The 25,468-nt window shown below is 46.9% G+C and overlaps 1 protein-coding gene across 1 annotated transcript in view; it reads right to left on the bottom strand.

The window, feature by feature from the left end:
• LOC138567871 (hydroperoxide isomerase ALOXE3-like) overlaps positions 1 to 25,468 on the bottom strand; it is an 86,855-nt gene that overhangs the window by 30,147 nt on the left and 31,240 nt on the right. Inside the window, exons 5-9 of the mRNA XM_069646367.1 lie at positions 22,606 to 22,709; positions 22,335 to 22,507; positions 21,868 to 22,011; positions 20,873 to 21,076; positions 16,175 to 16,261 (exon numbers count right to left, since the gene is read on the bottom strand). Coding sequence (XP_069502468.1) covers positions 16,175 to 16,261; positions 20,873 to 21,076; positions 21,868 to 22,011; positions 22,335 to 22,507; positions 22,606 to 22,709 — 712 coding nt within the window. The remainder of the gene's footprint in view (positions 1 to 16,174; positions 16,262 to 20,872; positions 21,077 to 21,867; positions 22,012 to 22,334; positions 22,508 to 22,605; positions 22,710 to 25,468) is intronic.

The following is a 25,468-nucleotide window of genomic DNA, read 5'->3' as shown; positions in this document are numbered from 1 at the left end:
AACCCCTTTTCTCCTCTGCTCTCCTCCCCCATGTGCTTACCTGTGCTCTGTGTGAGACATCACCACCACCCCTGGACTTACAACCCACCCTCCCCACATAAAACACTACACACAACTCCCCAATCCCCCCCTCCTTACCTCGCTGATGACAGTTCCTGGCTCGCCAAACAATGCACAGTAAGCGCATGCGTTGTTCCCAAACAGGCCACCATTCAGTGAAGGTTTTGGGGAAATTTTCAAGAAGAAAGTGGAGTGAATGCAAATTTTAAGCTAGTGCCAGTAAGATAGCTCCACGGGTTGAGTGTTTGCTGCTGTGATCTATGTGTTATCTGCAGGTCGCATGTTCAAATCCCAAAAAGGTCAACTCAGCCTTTCATCCTTCCAAGGTCGATAGATGAGTTGGGATGATGTATGCAAAGATTTTGTATGTACAGCACTTGGCGCAAGTGCTACATAAATAAACAAATCATTATACCTTATGATGCATTTCCACCTTAGAGGTGAAACATTGTTTTTTTTCAAAGGTTTAAGGAGCAGCGGCTTAATGGATCTCCGTGAAACGTCTGTCAAACACACTCACTTTCATGATAAACTGCAGTAAAAGGTGATACCTATGGTTTCTATCATGGGGTATGTAACCTGTTCACTGGTAACCTTATAACAGTGGTACAAGGTTACATTTCCCCAGTGTTTTAAGAGTAGTATGAGCCGAATAGACAGACATGTATCCAGCTCTGGGGGCTGGAGAAAAGGTTGCAGAGGAGGGGTGGACAGCCCCCAGCACTGGAGGGTGGTAGGAGAGAAGGAGCGGACTAACTTTGAAAGACACTTCGTGACAAACTGGTATTTTATTTATTGTACATTTGTAAAGCAATTATATATCAAGTGAATTGTGTTTCTAAGCACCGACAGGGCAACAGGGAGGAAACATGGGAATGAAATGCAAATATACCAATGAAAGATAGAGGCAGTCCTACTAGGCCTTGTGAGCATTCAGAACATGCAAGTGCAGAGAGAGGGGTTTTGGGGGTGAGGGTTGCTAGGTAACAGAAGGAAGTGCTATGGAGTAAGCAGCTGTTAAGGGACTTGGTGGACAACTGCCAATAAATAAGTGCAGGCCTGTGGGTACCGAGGCAAGTGATGGGAGTGGGTTGAGGCTGAAGACGCTTGGGTTGAGAGGCCAGTTCCCATGTGGACACAAGGGCCCTGGCCACCAATCTCAGTAACTGAGATTTAGCAGAGAAGGGGGGGAAGGGAAGGAGGAGAAAAAGGAAGGTCTTGTGGCGCTTCTGGAATTTGAGATCTGGCTCAGCACGAAGAGGAAGGGGGAGGCTGTTCCATAGAAGGGAGCCAGCCGAGGAAAGATCGCCCACCAGCTCGCTGTTTAGTGAATCGCTTGACATGCAGAGAGTTGGTGCCCGGAGGAATGTAAAGATCTGGAGGGAGAGCATTTAGTGAGACAGTTTTCGTTAGCATGGCCCCTGCCCCCAGAAAGCTTCATGGATGATGCAGAGGGATTTGAATTTGATCCTTACAGCAACCGGGAACCAGTAGAGTTAGCAAGATAGCATTTTAAAATCATCAGGGATCTAGGAGAATATAGTGTAGAAATACTGCTTCCCACAGATAAATATGGCCGCAGCCCTTTAACGGAGGTAGATTTCCCCCAAAAGGCCAATTAAGGTTTTCCTAGCACCCACTCTTGCCCCCAGTTCTTCAACAGTGTCAGCTGGGGGCCTTAGAATTCCAACTCTCCGGCAACTTTAAGGCCATGCATTGGTGGTGGGGGTGGAGGACGAGATGAGGGGGGGTCCGGGGGGGGGGTCACGCTTTCCTGTACTCGTGATGTGGCCATATGTGCTGCAACTAGAAAGGAAGTTGAAGAGGAAGCGAGAAAACCTCAAGGCACAAGCTGATGAAATAGCCCAGGCAGCAGGCAGTGGCGTCGCCAGGAATCAAATTTAGGAGGGGCACAGAGGGGCCAAAGACAAAAGTAGGGGGCACAGACAAAGTAGGGGGAGAACATGGTCACTGCTCGTCTTAGGTAAGGTGGGGCATAAAGGGGGGCAGAGGGTTTCACAGGGGGGGGGCAGCCCCCCCAGGCTCCTCCCTAGCGACGCCACTGGCAGCAGGGGCAGTGCAAGGACTTCAACTGGCAAAGCGCTCTTTGGCACCTTGCTATCTTGTAAAAATGCCAGATTTGCTGGATGTAAGTCTTATTTATGATATATCATCTGTTATTTAGAACGTGCTTAATACCCAGAGATTTCGAAGCGTGGACATGTGGATCGAACCTGTGTTGCTCCATGTTGTCTTGCTTCCAAGGCGGGCACGGTGGCCCTGAGCTATCCTATCGAGCCCTTTGGTGCCCTTGGGTCACCGAGTATTGCTTTGCTGTTGCAGGCTCACTGCCAAGCAGTGTGCAGGGTTTAATTCGAGTCAGAAAAAAGAATGCAACCTGGGCCTTTTTCAGGAAAAGCATGGCTAATCATGAAAATGGTGGCAAGGTTGCCAAGCAACATCGCCGTGCCCCTCCACCAGAGGCCCCCCAGGCTTGTATGTAGGGTGGCAGGAAGGGTGTGGGGGGTGGAGTGAAAATGTAAAAAGTCCTGTTTTTCAAGAATCTGCATCTCTCAATATGTGATGACAGAAGAACGAGAGAGAAGGGTCAGACAGCCAAAACTCACTAAAAACAGGCACATGCCCCCTTAATTAGTGGATCACATAGTGTTCTTCTAGAGCATTGGTAGTGTTGCAGAGAAGACCCAGAAGGACTGAACCTGCGCTGGCCTAACCCAATTGGCTAGCGTGTGGCATTCGTACATAACAGGGAGGTGGCTCAGCCAAGTCAGTCACACTGCAAAACAAGCTCTCCTAAGTAGGAAGGCTAGAATGGAAAACCTGCTTGGAAAACAGGCCCAAAGGCCTAGCATGACCATACTTTAAGAAGAGAGGCTGAAGAGCAGCCTGCTGGGGGCTCTAACCCAGGTGCTGGTGGCAGCTGCAAAGCAACCAGCACCAACTAGAAGATCCCCCTTGGATGTGGTGAGGGGTGGGGTGGGGTCATATTTACTACAGCCTACCAAGAACGAGAGTTGGAGAGAAGACAGTCTTACCCAGTAAAACCCCTAGGGCTTGAGGACAAGCAAAAGCCCTTGCCAAAGACACCTAGGGAAAGAGGGGTAAAGATATAGGGCTTGCCCAAATAAGCGTTTCAAAAGGCCACAGCAACCCAGAAACCCAGAAGACTACACATCAAGATCACAGGCAAAATTAATTGATTTATCTTTTATAAATAATACTGGAGACCAGTCTCCAAGTGCTGGACCGGAATGCAAAACTGAGGATGTTGCTCTTGTCCTCAAGTCAGAAAGTCTTGCTTCAGTTTGCTCTGGCATCACATTTGCCCTGGAGGAAGTTGCTCTTGTCCTCTGGTTGGCAAGTCGTGCTGTTTGTTGTGTTTCAGAAGCGGTTGATATTGATTTTAGGTTTGCATCAGATGAAGCTTGTCCAAAAGATGTTCTTGTGTCGCATGGTTGTCACTAAATGGCTTCAGCACATTTGAGAAAATGTCCAAGAAATAATGATTCTGCTCTCTTCTCGTGAATGAACTTAAGTAAACTGTAACCTTGCCATTTCCCATATTTGGAGTGGCATGATGAAAGAAAATAGAAATACAATTTTTGATAAAATTCCCTTTAAAAATAAATGCTTTAATAAACTCTAAAACTGTATGCAGTAGTGATAACCAACACATCGAACATTTTGGTTCAGACCCTTGTCCAAATGTTGCCTCCCCTCTAGTACCTACTCTAGTGAATCGGGGTGAGCATTGGTAAAAGAGGGCATCTACGGAGGGAATTTTTTGTATCCAAACAGACTACAATCTTGCCTCAGACAAATGAGAAATGCATGCAAAATGTGTTACCAGTGGGGTCAACTGTGTGGATTTGTATAGCTGTACAAACGCACACATCCAAACACTTTTTGCATATAAGATTTTTGCATCCAAAGAGACTACGATCTCGCCCCAGACAAAAGAGAAATCCATGCAAAATTTGGTAGACATGGGTTCAATGGTGTGGATGTATATAGCTGGACTAACAATACACACATACATACATAAATACTTGTAATGGATGCGTCCTCTTTCCCCTTATGCGCCCTTGGCTGTTTCCCAATTCGCCTGCGCCTATAAATGGCCCTGCTCACCAGCGCTCCCCTGCAGTGCCTTCCCTGCTATTTAATTAAGCCGCAAGACAGGTTTTTATCACATTGGTGTCCTGTCTTGTGTACAATTCATTTTACCATAAGGAAGAAACAGGATTCAGGATCCTGTTTTTGCAACTCAAGTTGAGATCCCACAGTGCCTGCAATCACCACCCCTCGTAACCGAAAATAACCCAGCGAATCACGTCTCTGGCAAATACAAGAATAGGTGAGCGCAGAGATGGGGTGGACAGAACAGTCATATGGCAAATACTCAGATAATCAAAACGCGAAAGAAAGAGCTTAAGGAGATGAAATAAAACCCAACAAGGGAGAAAGGGGAAAGTGAAAAGTTAATTCTAAGCCCTCCATGCAAGTTGATTTTAGGCCCTCTATGCAAGGTTGATTTTATACCATCCATGTAAGTTGCTTCTTGCCCATCTAGGCAAAGTGATTTTAGCCCATTTGCGAAGGCTGGTCCTAACCCACACCTTACTCAAGTGCTGAGCCTAGCATTCTGTGAACACCGTGCACTCAGCCACAGACCCATTGCCCTCACTCCCTGCAACCGCCATTAACCACCGCACTATGTACGTCAGCACCTCTCTGCTGTTAGCCGCATTCCTGTTCCTCTTACATCTAACATCGGTAATCATGGACCAAACCAAATACTAAAGAATCATCTCAGATAATGATCCTTGGTGACCTCAACTTAGGACTAAACAACCCAGACGATAAACAGGCTCAAGCAATAGCCACCATGCTTAATGAACATGGGCTTTCCCAAAAAGTCCTCACCCCCTACCATGACAAAGGCAGGACCCTAGACTGGGTAGCCACCTCAAACTGCCCAACTAGGATCACTAAAATTACACCCAACCCTGGACCGACCACTTCTTGATTGAATTTAGCCTAACACTCAAAGAAGCAAACAAAGAATAAATAATGGAACCCCTCTCCCCACCAGATCAAGGAAAAACATCACAACTAATAACATCCTACCTTGTTTCCTTCCAGTGATTAATGCCCTACCAAGTAACTCTGACCCAGACACGCTGGTAGATCATTATAATGAAACTGACCAAGATCCTAGACTCCATTGCCCCACTCAAGAACTGTAAGAGCAAACGGGCTAACCTGAACACCTGGTTCACCCCTCACTTAAAAGAACTCAGAATGGAAAAAAGAAAGCTAGAAACCATATGGCAACATAGACCCATGGAAGAAGATAAAATGTACACACACTGCTACTAAATACAAAAATGTAATCATTCAAATAATGAAAGAATTTCCAAAGCATGTTCCAATATCAAGGAACCCTTTGTGATTCTACGAGAACTAGAATCCCTGTACCTCCACCGGACAACTTACCTAAAGATAAACAATGCTGTATCAACATTCAAACTGCTCTAGCAAATAAAATAAAAACATTGCAAACCAAAATTGCTTCAAAAAAAGCCTTGCTTCGACTCACGGAAACCCCTACTATCCCCCATCCTAGTAACAAACCTCCATCCTAGTAACAAACCCAACCTAGCGCCATTCAAATTCTCTAAAATATCCATTCAGGAAACAGAAAAAATGATTGCCTCACTAAAGCCATCAAACGGCAAAGGTGACATCTGCCCCACCCAAATAATTAAGGATGCACCTACAGATCTAGCCCCCTGTATCTCCAAACTCATTAATGCTTCCTTTATGTCTAATATTGTCCCAAGTAGTTTAGAAGAATCCTGGGTCTTAACCCTTCTCAAAAAACAATCCTTAGACCCATCCATTCCAACAAACTACAGACCTATCACCACTGCCCCTTTTCTCCTGAAGATAATTGACAGAGTGGCCTACTTACAAATTCAAAAATACCTTGCGACTAACCAACTATTAGGCTCTCGCCAATCTGGGTTCAGACCCCAAAACGGCACGGAGACAGCTCTAATAGACCTTAAAGCCCAAATTGATGAACTCAATGATAAAGGAAATACAGCTATGCTACTCCTCCTTGACCTGTCGACGGCATTGGACTTGGTGGACTACGCAGTATTATGCAAACACCTAGCATCGGCAGCCCACTTAAGTGAAGCCATAGCCTGGTGCCAATCATTTCTTGATAATAGAAGCATGAGAGTCTTCTCCACGGCAGCATCTGCAGACCCAGTCCCCCAAGGCTCATGCGTCTCACCCACCATGTATAATATCTTCACTAAGCCTTCATTTGACAAATTGGACAGGCTGGGCGTCACCTACACAAATTACGCAGATGACACCCAGATCCTTACCCCCTTATGGCAATTTCACATCAGATACAGCCTTAGTGAATGAGATCTACATCCTCATTTAGGCATGGATGGCAATCCACGGCCTCTGCCTGAATGACGATAAAACAGAGATTCTGATCCTTGGCTCAGCCAACAACTTAAAAAAACTTAATGACAACTACAGTGCCTTCAGTTTCGACGGTAATATAATTAAAGTTGCCAAAGAAGTGAAGACACTAGGTTTTTACCTGGATTCCACACTTTCCCAAAAAAACAAGTAAACTCCTTGGCCTCATCCACTGCCTATAATGGCAAACGTATCAAGGCATGCAGACCCTTCCTCTCACCAGCTAGCTGTATTATTCTAGCCAATGCCCTCATCCTCTCCAAATTGGACTACTGCAATGCACTTTATGCAGGAGCTAATAAATATATCACCAACAAACTACAAACATTGCAAAACAATGCGCTCAACGGCTCTGAACCTCCCCACTAGAGAGCACATATCCAACACCAGAAATATCACAATTCTCTAAAAATTACAGATCAGATCCTCTTCAAAATGGTCACTTTAACCTTCAAAAGCCTAAATAATGCAGCACCCCCATACCTGAAGGAAAGAATACCCAGAAAACTATCTTCACGACCAACTAGAACAGCCAACTCCTACTGTCTCCAAATACCAAGATTCCGCTTACAAAAAACAGGTGGAAACAGCTTCCCTGTAAAAGCAGCTCAGCAATGGAATGCTTTACCAGTTGAGCTAGGAATTGAGCAATCTTATGACAGCTTCAGGCGCAACACACGCACTTGGCTATGCCACAATGATCACTAACCCATAGCCACACATGCACGCTCTCTCTTCTTTCCTCTTAGTCATTAATCATGTACTAACTGCAATTATCCATGCACTTGTATATACCTGTAGCTATGCAAATTGTAATTATATATGCACTTGTATATACCTTCATCTATGCTTAATGTAACTAAGCTATAATTAATCCTGTCATGATGTGCGCCCAGCTACCTAAGGGTTTGGGCGCCCTACAAATAAACAAAGAGGGGAGAGGAGGAGGGGAGAAAAAAAAATAGACAATACAAGACAAGAAATTAAATTAAGGAGAATGGGAAAGAAAGGAAGAGATGTGAGGAACAGAAAAACAGAGCAAGGATAACAAAACGAACAGACAAAAGCTAAGAAAAGAAAGTGCGCATGATGAGAATAAAAAGAAAAGGAGGGCTATGAACTAGGAAAAAAAAACAAAGGGATGAGGTATAAGGAAGAGAAATGGGGAGAACCAGGGGAGACAAAAAAGACCAGGAGACTAGTAAGGAGCCTACAGGTAGAGGAAGAGGTGGGGGATACAATGAACAAACATATCCACAGCCAGGTGTCCAAGGAGATAAACCCTGAAAGAACAAGAGCAATGGAGGTAAGATGGAGACGAAGAAAGCCACCAAGGTAAGGGAAGAAATGGAGGCAGAGTGCAAAGCATCCACATACAGAGGGCGAGAAGCGGGGAGTGAACAGCTGGGAGGAATGCATATCCGATAATAAGCAAGGTAGGCTTGCCTGGCAGAAATATACCCGAGAGAAGCGAAGCATACAGATTGAAGGAGAGAGAAAGCGAGAAAGAAAGAGCGAATGAGAGAGAAGTGGGGCAGAGGGATAGGTGAGAAAAAACGGCATCAAAGGTAATGGCTGGTAAAAGGAAAGAGGCAGAAAAGGAGCGGGGGCTGGAGTGAAGGAGAGCCTGGGAACAAAGAAGCCAACACAGATCTTAAAGAATGAGAGCAGGGAATGGTAAACTGGGAGGCATAAGGGGAATTGAGAGCACATTTATAAATATGCTGATATGCTGGGAAGGGGGCAGTGATGAGAAGATCTGAGATACAGAAGTAGTACAGGTGGAAATTACACGAGAACTGCAATTCGTGTGTAAAATAATTGAGAGCAAGCAAAGTTACTTATCCCCACCTAACCCGAGACTAGGTGATCTGCTCCCACCCGTTCCCTCCCCTAGTTACATTTAGATCTCTTTTCATCAGGTTGCACCCCTGCCCTGCCCTTGGTCAGCTTCCCGCTCTCCTGTATCCCTGCACACCTGCCCTGCCCGTGGTCAGCTCCTCGTTCTCCTGTATCCTTGCACCCCTGCCCTGCGTCAGCTTCCTGCATCCCTGCACCCCTGCCCTGCGTCAGCTCCCCGCTCTCCTGTATACCTGCACCCCTCCCCGTGGTCAGCTCCCTGCTCTCCTGTATCCCTGCACCCCTGCCCTGCCTGTGGTCAGCTCCCCGCTCTCCTGCATCCCTTCACCCCTGCCCTGCATCAGCTCCCCGCTCTCCTGCATCCCTGCACCCCTGCCCTGCGCCAGCTCCCGCTCTCCTGCCCGTGGTCAGCTCCCCGCTCTCCTGCATCCCTTCACCCCTGCCCTGCATCAGCTCCCCGCTCTCCTGCATCCCTGCACCCCTGCCCTGCGCCAGCTCCCCACTCTCCTGCATCCCTGCACCCTTGCTCGTGGTCAGCGCCCTGCTCTCCTGTATCCCTGCACCCCTACCCTGCCCGTGGTCAGCTCCCTGCTCTCCTGCATCCCTGCCCTGCATCAGCTCCCTGCTCTCCTGTATCCCTGCACCCCCTGCCCTGCTGTGGTCTGCTCCCCGCTCTCCAGCATCCCTGCCCCAGCTCCCCACTCTCCTGTATCCCTACCCTGGGTCAGCTCCCTGCTCTCCTGCCCTGCGTCAGCTCCCCACGATCCTGCATCCCTACACCCTTACCCTGCATCGGGTCCCGGCACTCCTGTATCCCTGCACCCCTGCCCTGCGTCAGCTCCCAGCTCTCCTGCATCCCTGCATCAGCTCCCTGCTCTCCTGTATCCCTACACCCCTGCCCTGCATCAGGTCCCGGCTCTCCTGTATACCTGCACCCCTGCCCTGCCCGTGGTCAGCTCCCCGCTCTCCTGTATCCCCAGTTTCCCTAATTGTGCACTTCTCCACTATGACTTGCAAAGTGCTCCATTGCTTCCTGAAGCTTACGTCCCCGGTCAATACATACCCTAACATAATAAGAAATGGGTGAGCTCAAGACGGCTGTCAAACTATGCAAAAGTATCACATTTGTTTTGGCACATCCTGAAAATCAGCAGAGTGTCTTTTGTGGCTGAGGAGGAGTAGTGGGTGCCTGTAAAGTTACGCAAGGGGTCTTGTAGATAACCGTTCTACCACTATTGGCAGCCTCACTGCTCGTTGCTCGGTACAAAGAAAATAATGGTGTTGGTCATTAGTGGAGCAGTGGGTTGGGTTCACAGAAAGGGCTACTTGAAATTTGAGGGCTGCAGTCAACCTTAGTATTTTGGTTGATGGGCTGAGAGAAGCCTCAAACCTCACTCTGGCATGCTTAGGTGATGTGCTCAGTGGCCTGCTGGGAACTCTGCCCGTCTTTGGCAGGGCAAGAATGCATTAGTCAGGCAGTCTGGGCAGGGACCAGAACCCACGCTCATTCCTCCTAGGAGGGGTCGATCTACTCGTCTGCCTCCCACACGGCTCAAAACTATTATCGGACAGGCCAAAATGACATCCCTCTCCCAGGTTTTGAGGCGGCAGCGGGACTTCGGTATCAGAGTGATGATGCAACCCTGCAGGGGATTCTTCCCAACGCAACGAGGAGCAGAAGAGATGGAAAGTGGAGCTTGGAGTCCCCACAAGGTCAGCCCCTGGGCCTAAAGGGTGCCAAGGCTGCAGGAATATGAAGAGCGGCATGCTGGCAGTGACAGAAAGGGGGTTTGGGTTGAGGTGTTAGGGAATAGGATTTACTTTTTAATTGGACATTTGTATGGCACCTATACCCAGGTGTTTCCAGGCGACAAGGGGGTGGGGGGACATAGGACATCATACGAATACAACAAAGAACGGTTATATTGGCCTTGTGACAATCCTACCGTGCAAGTGCACGACATGGTGATAAGTGTAAGGGGGGTGTGGTGTAGAGGGAGAGGCAAGTGCCAGTGGAAATAGTGGGCGGGGGGGCCGCAGAAGATGTGCTGTGGACAGGGAGGACCAAGTTGGGAATAGTGCGGGAAAGGGAGCCAGAGGGCAAGTGCTGGCAAAGGGCTCTGGTGGGGTGTGGTCTGGCCCCTGTGCGACTTTGAAGGGACCAGGCCCCAGTCGCATCGGCATATGGAGTTTAGCACTGGAGCAAGAGGGGAGGAAAAGGTGAAAAGAAGGTCTTGAGAGGTTTCCGAAACTTAAGAAGTTCTGGCAAAAGTCTGAGGGGTGGGGAAAGGCTGTTCCAGAGGGAGGCACAAGCCGAGGAATGGGATCTACCTCCCACTCTCTGCTTGGAGAAACGTTTGACCTGCAGATAGTTGGCGCCAGATGGGCCAGGGGTGTTGCTATGTCTGGAAAAGATCAGGTGCTAAGCTAACTGTCGGGGCTCGGGGCTAGCTAGCCTTTTGGTTGTGGCCCCTGCGCTCTATCTGGGACTACAACCAAAAGATGTAAAGGGAAAAACAAAGTGTCCTTGGTTGCTGGACACTCCCCACACACAACAACCAAAAGACTCCGGTCTATAGCCCTTCCAGCCCTCTCTAGCTTCTGGGATGGACGTTTCAATGGCAGCGCAACCTTGAGTTTGCAGACTCTCTGGCATGTTGCTATGCAAGGGTCTCTAGCCAATGTCCCTGCAAAGCTTTGTGTGAAATGATGAAGCAGAAAAACATGCAACCACAACATATAAAGGGTGGCGTTATACTTCTGTACAAAGACGCACTTTTCTTTATATCTTGATTGGTTGTTCATGTGGCCTTTAAAATTATTATTATTTTTTTAAATGATAAAAGGGTAATGAATTATCCATCCAAATGTCAATGGCTGTCCTTCCCAGGGTAGGGAGAGGCTATCAGGTACTCGCATAAGCACAAGGTGTGAGCTTTCCACCAAAGGGGTTTTCGGTCCCCAGGAAGTTACCACCTCACCCATCAAGTGCCCTTTACGATACAAAGGAGGAAGGGTCAGAAAGGCTGCCTTTCTAAAGAAAGGAAGGGGTGGGTTGCACTCTGCTCTTGCATTTACACAAGGTGGGATGATGTCCAAGGAAGAATGTCAGACATTTGCGTTGGCCTAGTTTTGATCTTATTCCAAACGCTGCAAAAAGCATCCGTCTGCTGTCTATAGCCGGTCTTTGTATGGTGCAGGGCATGCGATTTAGGGGGGATAGTTCTGCTGTCTATAGCCGGTCTTTGCATAGGCGGATAGATCTGCTGTCTATAGCCGGTCTTTGTATGGAGCAGGGCATGCGATTTAGGGGGGATAGTTCTGCTGTCTATAGCCGGTCTTTGTATGGTGCAGGGCATGCGATTTAGGGGGGATAGTTCTGCTGTCTATAGCCGGTCTTTGTATGGAGCAGGGCATGCGATTTAGGGGGGATAGTTCTGCTGTCTATAGCCGGTCTTTGTATGGTGCAGGGCATGCGATTTAGGGGGGATAGTTCTGCTGTCTATAGCCGGTCTTTGTATGGTGCAGGGCATGCGATTTAGGGGGATAGTTCTGCTGTCTATAGCCGGTCTTTGTATGGTGCAGGGCATGCGATTTAGGGGGATAGTTCTGCTGTCTATAGCTGGACTTTGTATGGTGCAGGGCATGCGATTCAGGGGGATAGTTCTGCTGTCTATAGCCGGTCTTTGTATGGTGCAGGGCATGCGATTTAGGGGGATAGTTCTGCTGTCTATAGCCGGTCTTTGTATGGTGCAGGGCATGCGATTTAGGGGGATAGTTCTGCTGTCTATAGCCGGTCTTTGTATGGTGCAGGGCATGCGATTTAGGGGGATAGTTCTGCTGTCTATAGCCGGACTTTGTATAGGGGGATAGATCTGCTGTCTATAGCCGGTCTTTGTATGGAGCAGGGTATGCGATTTGAAGGAGAGCAGAGATAAGGGAGAGCCAACTAGGCCTGAGGGGAGAGGGCGAGAAGAGAATGACAACATGCACTTGATACAAGTGTTGAAAAAGGTAGGACTGGGGAAGGAAAGAGGTTTCCAGTGTCTGCCTAGTCTTGAAACCTGAATGGTCCAAGGGTTGACGTGTGTGTCAAATTACCAATGCTACAATTGTACCATTTCATTTGTGGAGGCCCTTTGTGTATATTCAATAGTATGCGTGCCAGGCGGGTAGCCCACGTGTTAAACTCTCACCTCCGACATGGGGCGAGTCTGCTCTTCACATGTTTCAAACCCTAGCAGGACCGACTCAGCCCTTAATCCTCCGAAAGTAAATGAAGTGCCATTAAACGTGGGTGACTCAAAGCATACCACCAGGGCCGGTTTTAGGCCAGATAGCAACCCAGGCAGGAAGGATCACTGCTGCCCCTTCCCCAAAATGTTGGTAGAGGTGCCAACTTCAGAGATGATGTGGGAGGGGCAAACATAATTGTGAGGGAGCATCTAACTTCTCTACACATTGTAATGAGATTATTCCATTTCAGCTTCAATGATACAGTTAACTCTCTCCTTCACACTTGAAAGCACTCAGAAACCACACACGTAAGCACTGCTGTGAGAATGAATAGCCTTCTGCCCCTACCCTTACAATCAAACACCTGCCATTCAAGTATGAAAACTCATCCGATTTGAATTGCCTAAAAATGTATGCATGTAGCTGCAAGTGCTACCAATAAAACATTTTACATTAGTAATTGCCGGGGATTTGTTTACTGTGCAGCCGCCACCACAGTTTGCCTTTGCCCTATCCTTCTATGGCTCTGTTCATCTTACCAAGCATGATGAACAGAAGAGGGGTGATCGCTGGAGTCTGAAATGTCTAAAATAAGGGGACGGAGTCATGGGGTTTGATGTGTTTCGTTTAATATTCCAGGTGTCAGAGCTGTATCACTGAAGCTGGTGCGAGGTATTTGCCTGGTCTGTGCTTGATTCACTCGAGGTGGGTGGTTGGGGCGGCATGGGTCAGTGGCAGGTCTTACTGGTGCCTGTGCCCCCGCTCATTATCCCCCACCCTCTCATTTGTGTCTGATCGATCTGTGTGATCACTGCGCCGCCCATAATGTCCACTTTCAAAAAGCCGACTTCCATTACGGTAGGGTGCAGTGATCACATAATTCACTTTGCCCTGCAGCTGCAACCCACCTCCCCACCCTACTTAAATTTCGGCGTCACACTTGTGTGTGCTGCAAACTCATTTCTGTACCTGCAGCATCAGTTCCTCCCACTTACATGGGTCGGAGCTCTCACTTACGCAGGGTCCTTTTAAAAAACCTTTAAAAATAAACGTTCTCGTCTCCCGCTCTTCATCTAATGGAAGCGGGGGGGACATGCCCGCAACCCCCGACTTCCATTACAGTGACCAAGGGCAACAAGGGACACCATCTAATCCCCCACAGCGCTTGGTCGCTCTAATGGGAGTCTGATATTTTTGAAAATGCTGAATGCGCACCAAATGCACATTCAGCATATTTTAGTTGGTATTTTGGAGTAATACTATGTCTGATCTGGTGCTTCTCCAGTTCATGTGTGATCGGGTTCAACACAATGATGGGTGCAGCTTTGTGTCTGTGTGTGCCCTGTGAGGTCTCTTTGCAATCTGTCACAAAGGTGCCCGCAGGCCAGGGTTCCCTGTGCTGCTGGTGTTTGCTGAGTGCTCGGGAAGCGAGGACGACCCACAAAATATATAGTCGCATGTGGGTGCTGTATCACTTGCACGACCCTTTTAGTCTGCAGGCAGTCACTATAATTCAAGTTGATTGCATTATTTCAGTGACAACACGGATGGCGAGGAGGAAACGTAAGTGATGGAATTCTAAACATTGTTGCTTCTGCGGTCCGCAACCCCTACCTTACCTTGTGGTATTACAGTGTAATACGACATTCAGAATGCCCATTCCTCTATAGTGTTTACATTGTTAGCACAACATTTATATTAAATATGAGCTATTTTAGGTTATTTTACACTCTTCGTTTTGGAAAGAAAATACTTGATGTTTATAAATTGTTATGCTTGTGCTACACCCAGAGCACGAAAAGAATGGGCTATTTTTGTCTGTGTTAAAGTGTAACTAAAATGATGAGAATAGTGTTGTTGGAGTCAGACTGGCGCCCACACCCCCTAGAGCCTGGCACCCCAGGCAGCCGCCTGCAAAGACCGACCCTGCATACCACCTATTCTAGCACTTACGAGGTGGGAGGAATCTGGCATGAAACGCTATATTTAAACAAAAGCATAAGAATACACATATGCGTATATTCAGGGAAGCAGTATGCCCTCTGTGCAGGTCAAGCTTTACCCTGGTGATGTGCTAGAGTTCATGAGGGGGTAGGTGAGATTTTGAGGGCATGAGGAAGAGCATGCTCTTTTGAGGATTGGACAGGGTGAGCAGCAAGAGACTGGAGTGTTACTGCTCTAGTGATACTACTGTCTATTGGCATGCACCCCTACTAAGCAAATGAAAACCTTAATAATAATTTAATTTAGCATTTATATAGCGCTACGAACCCTCAGGTTTCGAGCGCTGCTTATTACCCATGGTGTGTGGTGCTCATTTATTTGATCGACCTCGGAAGGATGAAAGGGGGAGTTTGGCCCAGCTGGGATTCAAACCTGTGTCCGCAGGCTCTGCACAGATGTCAAAGCGAGTGCTCTACTCGCTGTGCTATCAGACCCGGCTGGTCAGTCTAACGCTTGGCTAGTATTATTATATTACAGTATTTATTGAGCCCGGACCCAGCTTCAAGAAGCAAAAGCGCGCTTTACAGAGGTATACAACAGTACATATACAGAACGGAGCAAAGTATTAATTACCACAATGCATTTTCATTGAATTTTCCATTCACAAATTAAAAGTAGTTTGTAGTGAAACAAGAACTATTCATCCTAAGCGCCTTAAACCACTTGTGGACTCAGGGTGATGGACCCTAGCCCCATATTTTGTACCCAATTCCAATTTATTGGTGGTACCAAGAGCCAAACTGGCTCTTACTGACAAGAGAGCCTTTGATACCTCAGCACCCACATTATAGAACTCCATGCCGCTAGAGCTCTGAATGGAAACGTCTCTGGACAAATTAAAGAAAAAACTGACGACTTACCTCGGGCCAGCGACCAGTATGGAACTAGGTTTAGTCTCTGGTCTAGTTCATAGTAAATATTGGAAAAACTCTGCTTTTAAGTAATCCGTGCCATCACTGTATGGTGGGCTGGATAGTCACATGCTATGACCACTGTTTGTGTGTCTTGTTCATTCTCCTTTAGATGTCACGCTCTGCGCCCGTATGCCTCCGTGCCGGTTTGGTTTGCGCAGTGCAAAATAATAAAAGTAAAATAGGGTCAGACAGGGTTAGGAGAAACTGAAAATGTCAGAGCGGGATGGAAGGGCAATGTACCAGGAAATATGCTCGTTTTGTGTGCCTTGCAAATATCTTCAGCAGTAACGGCAAAGCTGGAGACCATCTAGTGTCTACGAATAAGGAGTAGGCATGACACGGCCTGCAAAGACCTTGGTTGTGAAATAATAAGTTTCCCATACAGGGCGGATGTGGCAAAGTTAGCGATGCAGGTACAAACATGACCTGAGAATGCTAAACAAGCTGCACCCTGGCCTCAAGAAAAGAGGGGAAACTTATACCACCCCAAGCCCCAAACAGAGACTGACCAGAGACCATCTGTTATCCTGCACCCTGTACCAGCGTGCAGACACAAGAAGATGACTCACCTGATCAAACACACCCCCAGCTCCAAGGAGGTCGATCCGTGCCATCATGTTGGCGTTCAGCGTGTACCGGAAATGAGGAAACAGGAGCTGGGGATAAAAGCAGAGGATGGCGAGTCAGTTAAAGATGGAAGCTCCCTTGTCGTTCAGGCCGGATAACGGAGACACCAGTTTTAGGAGGCAGGCAGCAGCTCACTGTTGGAGAAGGCTAAGGTGGCATGGGTTTATGGGTGACTGGAATTGGGAATCGCATGGTAAAATCAAGATACCTCGTGTGACTTCCTGACTTAAGCTGGTCATGACTTCCCACATGCGCTGAATTTCAAGGGTTTTGTTACATTAAATCTGCACAACTTAACTGCACCTTAACCAAGGTTTTTTTTCAGTGAATTTCTTATACCATAGATTTTTGCTGGCCAATAGTCATGGCCTTTGGCAAACGCCTTCGGCCGTGTCCACTGTACATGTTCCCCTAATATGGTTCTTTTGGAGCCACTAGATGGCTACAGCTAAGGACTTCCCGGCCCACTAGCCAGGGCCTTGCTCCCTGACCAGTGAGCAAGGCCTTCGGACGTGCACACTATACATTTTAAAACACTACCAGGCCAATAGCCCTGGCATTTGCCCTTACTAGATTGGCCTACATTCAATGTAGGCCAGTCTTGCCACGCAACACATAACATGTTTGCTTTTCCTTTGATACACAGTATAGTTTACGGATGTTTGCTTTACCCCCGATGCACAGTACATTTTACTGTGCATCAAGGGTAATGCAAACATAAGTGTTATTACGTGGCTTGACTCGAATGTATAGCAATCGATCCATGTAATAACACTTATAATGTTTGCTTTACCCGCGAGTACTTACCAAGAGTAAAGGAAACAAGTGTTCTTACCTGGCTAGAGTGGCTAAAGTGAACACCAGTCTAACCATGTAATACCATTACTGCGCATGAAGGATAAAGCAAAAAAGAATGCCATGCCTCCAACAGCCCCCACCTCTAAATTGAGCAGCACAAGGAGGCAACTACATTTAGGGGTGGGGACCAGCACACACAAAAAACGCATACAAACACACACACTCACATGCAACACTTATCCATGTATTCAGACAACATTCAAACAACTCCTTGCATGCACACATTCATATTTTATGTTTAAATCTTGTTATTGCACATTTTAGCCAAAGTAAAAATCAGAAATACATTGTCATCTACTTCTCTTGACGTTTACAGTAATTCCGTGCAATGTGTATACCAAACAATTAACACAACAGCTTGCAATACATCCACCCTAGTCGCACTATAGTATTGCATTCCCATCAGGAGGACCTTCAGTACCTAGCTCTGCATACCTGTCTATTATGCCAGTTCTCCCCCCACCCCCCAATGTCTACCAACCCCATAGTCTCCCCCCACCCCACAATGTCTACCAACCCCATATTATGGCACAACCCTTCCCCATTTGAATCATTCTCAGTATGACCTAAATTCCTCAATATCCTCCGAAGGAGCAAACACCAACTGCGCCAGCATGTTTCAGGCTGCCACATTGTCACTCTCCTCCCACATCCTTCTACTAACTGCCCCATCCCATACCACAGACTCAGCCATAGAACAGCGCCTCAAATCATTCCACCAGCATTCTATAAATGGACATGTAGGGGACTTCCATGCCATGGCAATTCTACTCTTTGCCAATATACATCCTAAGGCTATCATCTTAGTAATGTGCTTAGCCGTTCACGAGTGAGGAAACGCTCCCAACAGACATGCCTCCTGTGCCCACTCAAATGTAGTTATTACCCTCATTTTATTCGAGTTGCTATCATCAACCAGATTGGTGCATCACCGTACACCTCCAGAACATGTGTATCATATCCGCTCTATCATCTTTTCCTAATCTTGGACAGCTAGCAGATGTCAAACCAGGAAACATGGCTATCCAGTGTGGTGTCATGTATCCCTGTGATGCACACATTATTGAGTAAGTTTACACCTGGCTTTCCCAGAAACCCTCTTGGTGTACAGCAATGCATTAATCCAATCAATTTCCCAAAGTTCTCTGCCCAGGTCAACCTCCCATTTGGATTTCACCCGAGGTTCTTTTTTGTTGAATTTCAATATCATTCCCCCAAATAGTCTAGAAACCCCATGATCTCCTTCAGAGAGGTCATATAAGTAACCCCAGGGTGGCATCCTCCTGTAGGTTCTTCAGGAACGTGTACCATCTGGTCATGGCGTCCTTAATCTCATGTGGGTCAGAAATTGTCCGACCAGTACCTCACCCACCTCCATTAGGTCCGATAACTCCAGCCATGGATTTCCTGAAACAGATCCCCCCACCATTTTATCTTTCCACTGAGATCTACTAGTATCAGGATCTCCTTCACTCCTCCCACAGCCAGAGGTATATGGGGGTGGGGGAAATAGGGTTCGCACAGACCCAATAACTTCTAAGTTCTCGCCAATATTTTCTTGCGAACTGTAATACATGACGGTCTCTAGTCATTCAGCCACAGCACCCGTTTCAGTAGATACTGCCTTCTCCAATAGTGCTGTGTCCAACATGGCATCACAGAGCCACCTGGTCACAAACTGCATCTGCTCCACTGGACAGTACACTTCAAAATGTGGCAGCTACACCCCACCCTCTGCATAGTCTCTGCACACTGTAGCAAATGTTATCGTATGCCTCCTCTGTCTTCATATAAAAGGCCCTGGGAATATCAAAGGGGACATTGATAAAGTGATATAACAAGCGGGGAAGCACCACCATCTTTATTAGTGCTACCTGTCCCATCACAGACAGTGACAACTTCTTCCAGAATCCCATTGATTTCTCTATTCGCTCCAGTATTCTCACAGTGTTTTGCTCATGTGAGGACTGTGCTTTGTGGCATAGGTTCAGCTCCAGATATCTAAATGTTTCCAAGGCCCATTCCAGCCCCAGGTCAGATAGAGCTTGTCCTTGCTCACCAGTCCTGCCAGAGAGCATACGCACGAATGCTTCGATTCATAGCATCCCTGAGAATTTATCATGGACCTCTAATATGCATGTCAGGTTACTGTCTGGGTTCTAAACATACAGCAGCATGTTGTCTGCACATAATGAAATTACATGCCTCGGTCCATCCACCATCACCCCTGCCTCCCCAAAATCTGATTGCAAAACCTCAGCTAAAGTCCAGAATAAAGAGCATGGGGGACAGAGGGCATCCCCGTTTCGTACCTTTTTATTTATCCCATTCCTGTCTCCCAGTCCATACCCTGGCTCTAGGCACCGTGTATATCAATTTCACCCACCTCAGGAACTCTTCCCCAGACTTGAAGCGCTTGAGAGTAGCATATAACCATTACCAGGGGACTGAGTCAAAACAAGGTCACTCTGAGAATTCATCCCGTCTACGACAGAATATAATCTTGTCAGATTACGGGTAATGTTCCTGGGCCGGGACGTACCCAGTCTGGTTAAGGTATATCAGGGACCCAATGACTCGCTTTAGCCTCTCCTTAAGGAGAGCTGTGAGGATCTTGCAGTTCTGAATAACCATAGATAGCAGCCTGTAGGATTCACAGTACTGCAGACGTTTACCCTGCTTGAGTATTGCCACCTTGATCAACTCCCTCATACTTTGGCAGTATGCCTGTTTCGTAGGCTCGCTTGAATGAGTATAGCAGCCGGAGGGTTATCTTGGCCATGTATTCTCTATAAAATTCTGCCGGAAGGCCACCCCCTTGGTGTTTAACCAGTAGGTAGTGACAATATAACCACTCGGTTCCTCCCTCCATCAGTGTGGCCCCCAATTTCTCCAGTAGTATCACTTGTTGGTGAGTTTTCCAACCATGTCATCTGTGCCTCCCTTTATGATATGCTCGCCAGTAGTATCACTTGTTGGTGAGTTTTCCAACCATGTCATCTGTGCCTCCCTTTAGGATATGCTCGCCAGTAGTGATCCATCCCCTCCCGTTTTAGCTATTGCTTCTCCCCTCATCACAACCTTTAATGTTTCCCACAGAATGTCCACCCCTTCAATGCTGCCTTTCTTTAGTATCGAGAACTCCTGAATGAGATCTGCCATATGTTCCCTAAATGGTCCATCTGTCAGGGTTTCTGTCCTCAGACTCCATTTAGGTACCAGGGGCATTCCTTTCTCTATCAAAAATGGTCTGAAAGCATCCTTCCTTTGTAAGTGGCATTAGCAAAAGCACCCACCCTTTCTAGCCCAGCAAAGAGACAAGCAATGCTCGTGTGAACCCTTTGTACACTTGAGAAGTAAGTGAATGCCCTGCGATTCTCAGTTAGCCACCCTCAAACAGCCACCAGGGGCTGGCAGGAGTGGACTGGCCCATAGGGAACTCTGGAGATTTCCCAGTAGGCCTTTGCACCCTGGGCCACTTGTGTGGCATTTCCAAATTCTCTCATAGGAAAAGCATTGGGCTTGCTCAAATTTGTCATATGGGGCCACTTTGAACATTATTTCCAGGGCCTCTTTTGGTCCCCAGTAATTATTTCCAGGGCCTCTTAGTTCCACATCCACCCCTGTAGGGTGGTCTCATACTTCCATCTGATCTGTCTAGTCTGGGGTTCAATGTGCAGTTAAAGTCCCCACCCTCCCAAATCCACATACTTCCTCAGTAAGGTACAAGCCTAGTATACAATGATCTGAAGATCTACCCCCAGACACATGGTGCCCCTTACCTTGTACACAGGGTGGCAGGCTGGCAGCTGCCGCAGTGTGGTGACCAGGAACGCTTCGGCGAAGAGATGTGTGCCAAGGAAGTGCGAGTGACCCTCGTGCGCCAGGAAGTCGGCATTGCGGACCCAGATCTTGGCAAGAGTCCAGTCCCATTCAGAGTCACTGGGCAGGAAGATGGGGTTGTCGGGCCCTGGGGTCTGACTGATCTGCAGAAGACAACATGATGAGCCATGGATAGTGAGGGTGAAGTAGGGACGTCAGGACATGGCTGGATTTCATAGTGCTTGGATAGGTCAGCCTATACGCCCCCCCCCCGCCTGTGAATCCCTGATACCCAGTCATTGACTATGCTGGCGGAGGGTCACAGTTTGCCTACGTATGGATAAGCAATTATGGACCTGTAGCAAGTCTCGGGATGCCCGTCAGGATAATTTCTTAATATGAAGACCTTTTTTAAAAGGAATTGTTCTATGCTCTTAGATCGCCAGGTGTCGGAGTCATTTGCCGAATATCTGAGACCAAAAAAAAAAAAAAAACTAATTGAAAATGTTTATTATTTGGGTCCCCTCTGATCCCTAAGATTGCTCTTCCCTATTATCTAGTCCCTATTCCCAAAACCTCTACCCCTTATCGCCCCATATTTTTTGATGAGTTATTTCTGGTGATGCAACAACATACCTTTCAAAATCATGCCGTTAGGTGCCCAAGAGTACATTGTAGGAGATGGACAAGTCAAGTCTACATACAATCCTGAAATATAGCCTGTGTATAGGCATATGACCCCTTGCTAAGGTACAACCAGTGCAGCAAAAGGTGGGACATCAGAGGTCACCTATGCAAAGCGCTCTACAGCTTCCCAGCTAGGTTTCCTCTATAGAAGACCACGTAGGTAGAGCATCATGCCCAGGTAAGTACCGGTTGTCAGTCGCTCGCCCATCCCCAGAAGCCGGAGAAGAGACTTGTCTCACAGTTCCAATCCTTGTGGCTAGCTGCTTACCTGGATAGCTAGAGGGATCACTTCATCCTCAGGGGTTTTGTAGAGCAGGCACATGGGGGCCGCAATATATTGTTGACGACCTTGGATCACGTTGGCAGGCATTCCATCCAGAACTTTATAATCCACCATATAAATGTTTCCTTTCTGTAAAAACAGGACACACGTAAAGAAGGGGTCACGGTGGCGAGTCGCGTAGTAAGAGTCCTCTACTTAGCTAATCTAGGTATCAAAGACTGGGTTGCCCTTCTTTAACTTGGAGAATGGCCTGATCACTACATTAGCAAATGGGATTTATGCGTTTGCCAGTGCTGCAAAAAACATAGTTTGTCCTCTAGCGTCACAAAATTGGAAGCTCATCTCAGCCTCTAATTGGTTGGATTTGGAATGATACATTATTCACTCTGCAGGGAAGGTGTGGTGGCTTCAAGCCTTGCAGAGATACCCCTGAACTGAGTAGGTTTTCCTACCTGCAGCTCCTTGTGGAGGCTGGTTTGACTTCCCAGCGAGGGTTTAACCATCTCATCCGTCACCGGGAAGTTGGGTGGGATTTGAACACATTTGAAGATCTGCACTGGATTGGCACCATTCAGGAACTGGTATCCAAAAAAAGCATCTTCCTTCCAGTGCTTTGACACATATTCTGAGAGAGAGGAGGCGCATAGTGCCATGAAGAACAACAGAAAGAGGCGCAAAGCAGGAAAGGAATGAATGCAAGGCAGAAGTAGAGAAATCCCACACCTGATGTGTCGCTCTTGTGTTTCCAGAAGACACGTTCCATGTCCTCAAAGTTTTTCCATGATTCCTTTACACTCAGCATGCCCTTCAATTTCAACTCCAGAGTTCTGCAGAAGGAACAACATTGCAGAACCATGTGAGACTATCCTCCACTTAGGAATATCAATTATGGGTGTGAAGTGGTGGCGGGTATTGGTGATCGTGAGGCGGGAGAAAGATGCATAAAAAGGCTTTTCTCATCTTCCTCCTGCATCTGCTGATTGTCCAGAGTGCGGGTCCCCCAATGGGGACTACTGTCAGGGGTCAGTATTGCGATGCGGACAACTGCTTGTATGGTTCTCAACATTAAGCATTTTGTTAACAGAAAAAGATGCAAATAAATCCTCTCCAAGCCTACCCTATCGGGGACTTCCCTACCTATTCTAAGTACTAAGGGAATCACTCCTAACAGAAACAAACTGGCCCTCACACTAAACAGAACATATCAAGTATACAAACATAAAATAATTAATAATAAAAAAACAGTAATTTGGATGACCTTCACCTGTCCTGGGTGAATACCTTCCCCAGGATTGCTCAAAGTCAATGTTCCCAAATGTTCAAACAGAAGTCTTGTATCAATTTTCTGAAAGTTCAGAATAAACCAAAAGTTCACTAAACAAAAATCACTGGTACCAGTCCCTCAGCTTCTAGTTGAAAAAGATCCCTCCCCCCTAAGTCAGTCAATGAAACTGCACCAAGGGTAATCCTGGAAGGCTGCCTTCCACGACAACTTTGTTACAGTTCAGAAAATTGATTAAAGATTACAACTGTTCATAACTTCTGCGGTATAGCTGGTATATTCATCAGGGTTCTTCTTGGGTTGTTGTACACCTCTCAACAACCCTCTTTTGTACTACTTTCACTATGGAAACCAACTTCTTGGTTGGATTGCTTTCAGGGTTTCTCTAATCTGGAAAGGGTTCACCTCTTGGTTTGGACATTGCTGGTTTTTTTTTATGTATACAACAACTTCTACTGTTAAATTATGTACGTTCTTAAAGTTGCAAGGTTCAGTCTTCAAAGGAAATTTGCTTGTAGGTATACATGACAACTCTTTCATGTAGATCTTCAGCGTCAATTGTCTGTACGTTTGTTTTCCTATGAATTACACAGACTTTCTATTGCGGTTAACAAACCTTAATTGGTCACACGTGACCTTCGTTTGATGCCGTAAAGTATAGTAACCCTTGTGAAAGTTAGATTCAGAGAGACTTTCGAAAACTCTTAATCAGAGACACGCAACCAAAAAAATATAAGGGTTCAACAATGGAAAAGAAATGCTTCTCTTTATACTCGAGCACTGTAGCTTTTAAAGTGCGCGTGATACATTTCCATTGTGCAGAACAACCTCCACAATGACAAAAAAACCTTCTATTCACTTTGAAATCTGGTAACAGTCACCAGCAAGAGCTTAATAGTAATCTGAATGCTGCACTTCACTCACCATCTTCAGAAACGCTATGGTTGCAGGTTGCTTTGGCTTCCTGACTTCTATGGCTTTAGGCACTCTGGAAACCCACACCCCTTTACAACAAGGTTGTCTTCAGTTCTGCCACGCCAGTTTATAGTTTCCTGCACTCCTCGGTCCCTCTGCTTGCTTCTTGCTATGGGCTACAGCTCGGCTCTGCAACCACAGCCACTAGGCGAACCTGGGAAGAACTTCACTATCAGCAGGTCGCTCTCAGAGCAGTCACGGCAAAGCAGGGTTTGTGGCCACAGGACTACATCAGATCTTGCAGTGAAATCTGCTCTTGTCCCGGTGTCAAGTGAACTGCCAGATGCTGTAGACGGAGAACTCATGTGATCTGTAGACAGAAGCATCAAGACTGCCATCTTGCTAGGGGAGATTATGTGCCAACCCAGAGAACTATTTGAGGTCATATTTGGCCTCATAGATAGTTAACCATTGGAGTGGGTGAGCTGGGGACGATGTAGAGAGTGTAGCAGTAGCTCCTCGGGAGTAGGAGAATACAAAAGAAAAGCATTTGCATTTCCTTCCTCTCTATCATGCAGTGGTGCAGGAAAAATGAAGACTGCCCACAGACGTACAAAAACCCTTATCCGTATCCATGTGGTGTGACCATCAGGAGAATCAATGGTGAATATGGCGACGCTTGGATGCAGAATTCCCCAGGAAGCAGAGAATGGGGGTGTTACAAGTTCCTTCCACAAAACATTGAATCCAAGCATCCATGGTCTTGACAGGATGCCACATGGGTCTAAAAATCCACCCTATGATCAAAGGACCGATTGGTATCCAGCTCATCACATAAGGTGCTCAACGAAGTGGCAAGCTCTTATACCATGGTCTAAATATTGTCCCATCAACAGATCCAAGTTGTATCCTTGTAGTATAGTTTTATATATTAGCTCATCAGAACATATCATCGAGGCACCCATCCTCTCCCCTTGGCATGGACTCCCTTCACACACTGTCAACATTTCTTCTTCAGCAGACAAGGGCATTACTGTTTGATAGGGTCTGCTTCCTCTACCATCATCAACTTGGTGGTTCTCTTCCGGTTGATGTTGGCAATGGCGATAAACACACAAGACTATTTCCTTGTCTGCCACAAAATGTCTGAGAATTGAAAAACTAGCAAGTGTGGGAGGCCACAAATAAAGAGGGTGGCGGGCTTAACCTTGGTAGATGTGGAGGATGAGAACAAAAGCAGTTGATTGGCTGAGCCAATGTTAGGCGCTTGCACGGTTTGGCTCCTCAATATATCTATCCCCTCTAAAATGGCTGCCTCTATGCTGGTCTCTCGCCGTGTAACTGTAAAACTAGAGTAGCAGACGTTTCTCTGAAATAGCTGCAAAGATT

This window comes from Ambystoma mexicanum, chromosome 1p, assembly GCF_040938575.1.
Source record: "Ambystoma mexicanum isolate Mex_15411 chromosome 1p, UKY_AmexF1_1, whole genome shotgun sequence".
Classification (NCBI taxonomy): Eukaryota; Metazoa; Chordata; class Amphibia; order Caudata; family Ambystomatidae; genus Ambystoma; species Ambystoma mexicanum.
This window is presented reverse-complemented; position numbering and strand designations above follow the sequence as displayed.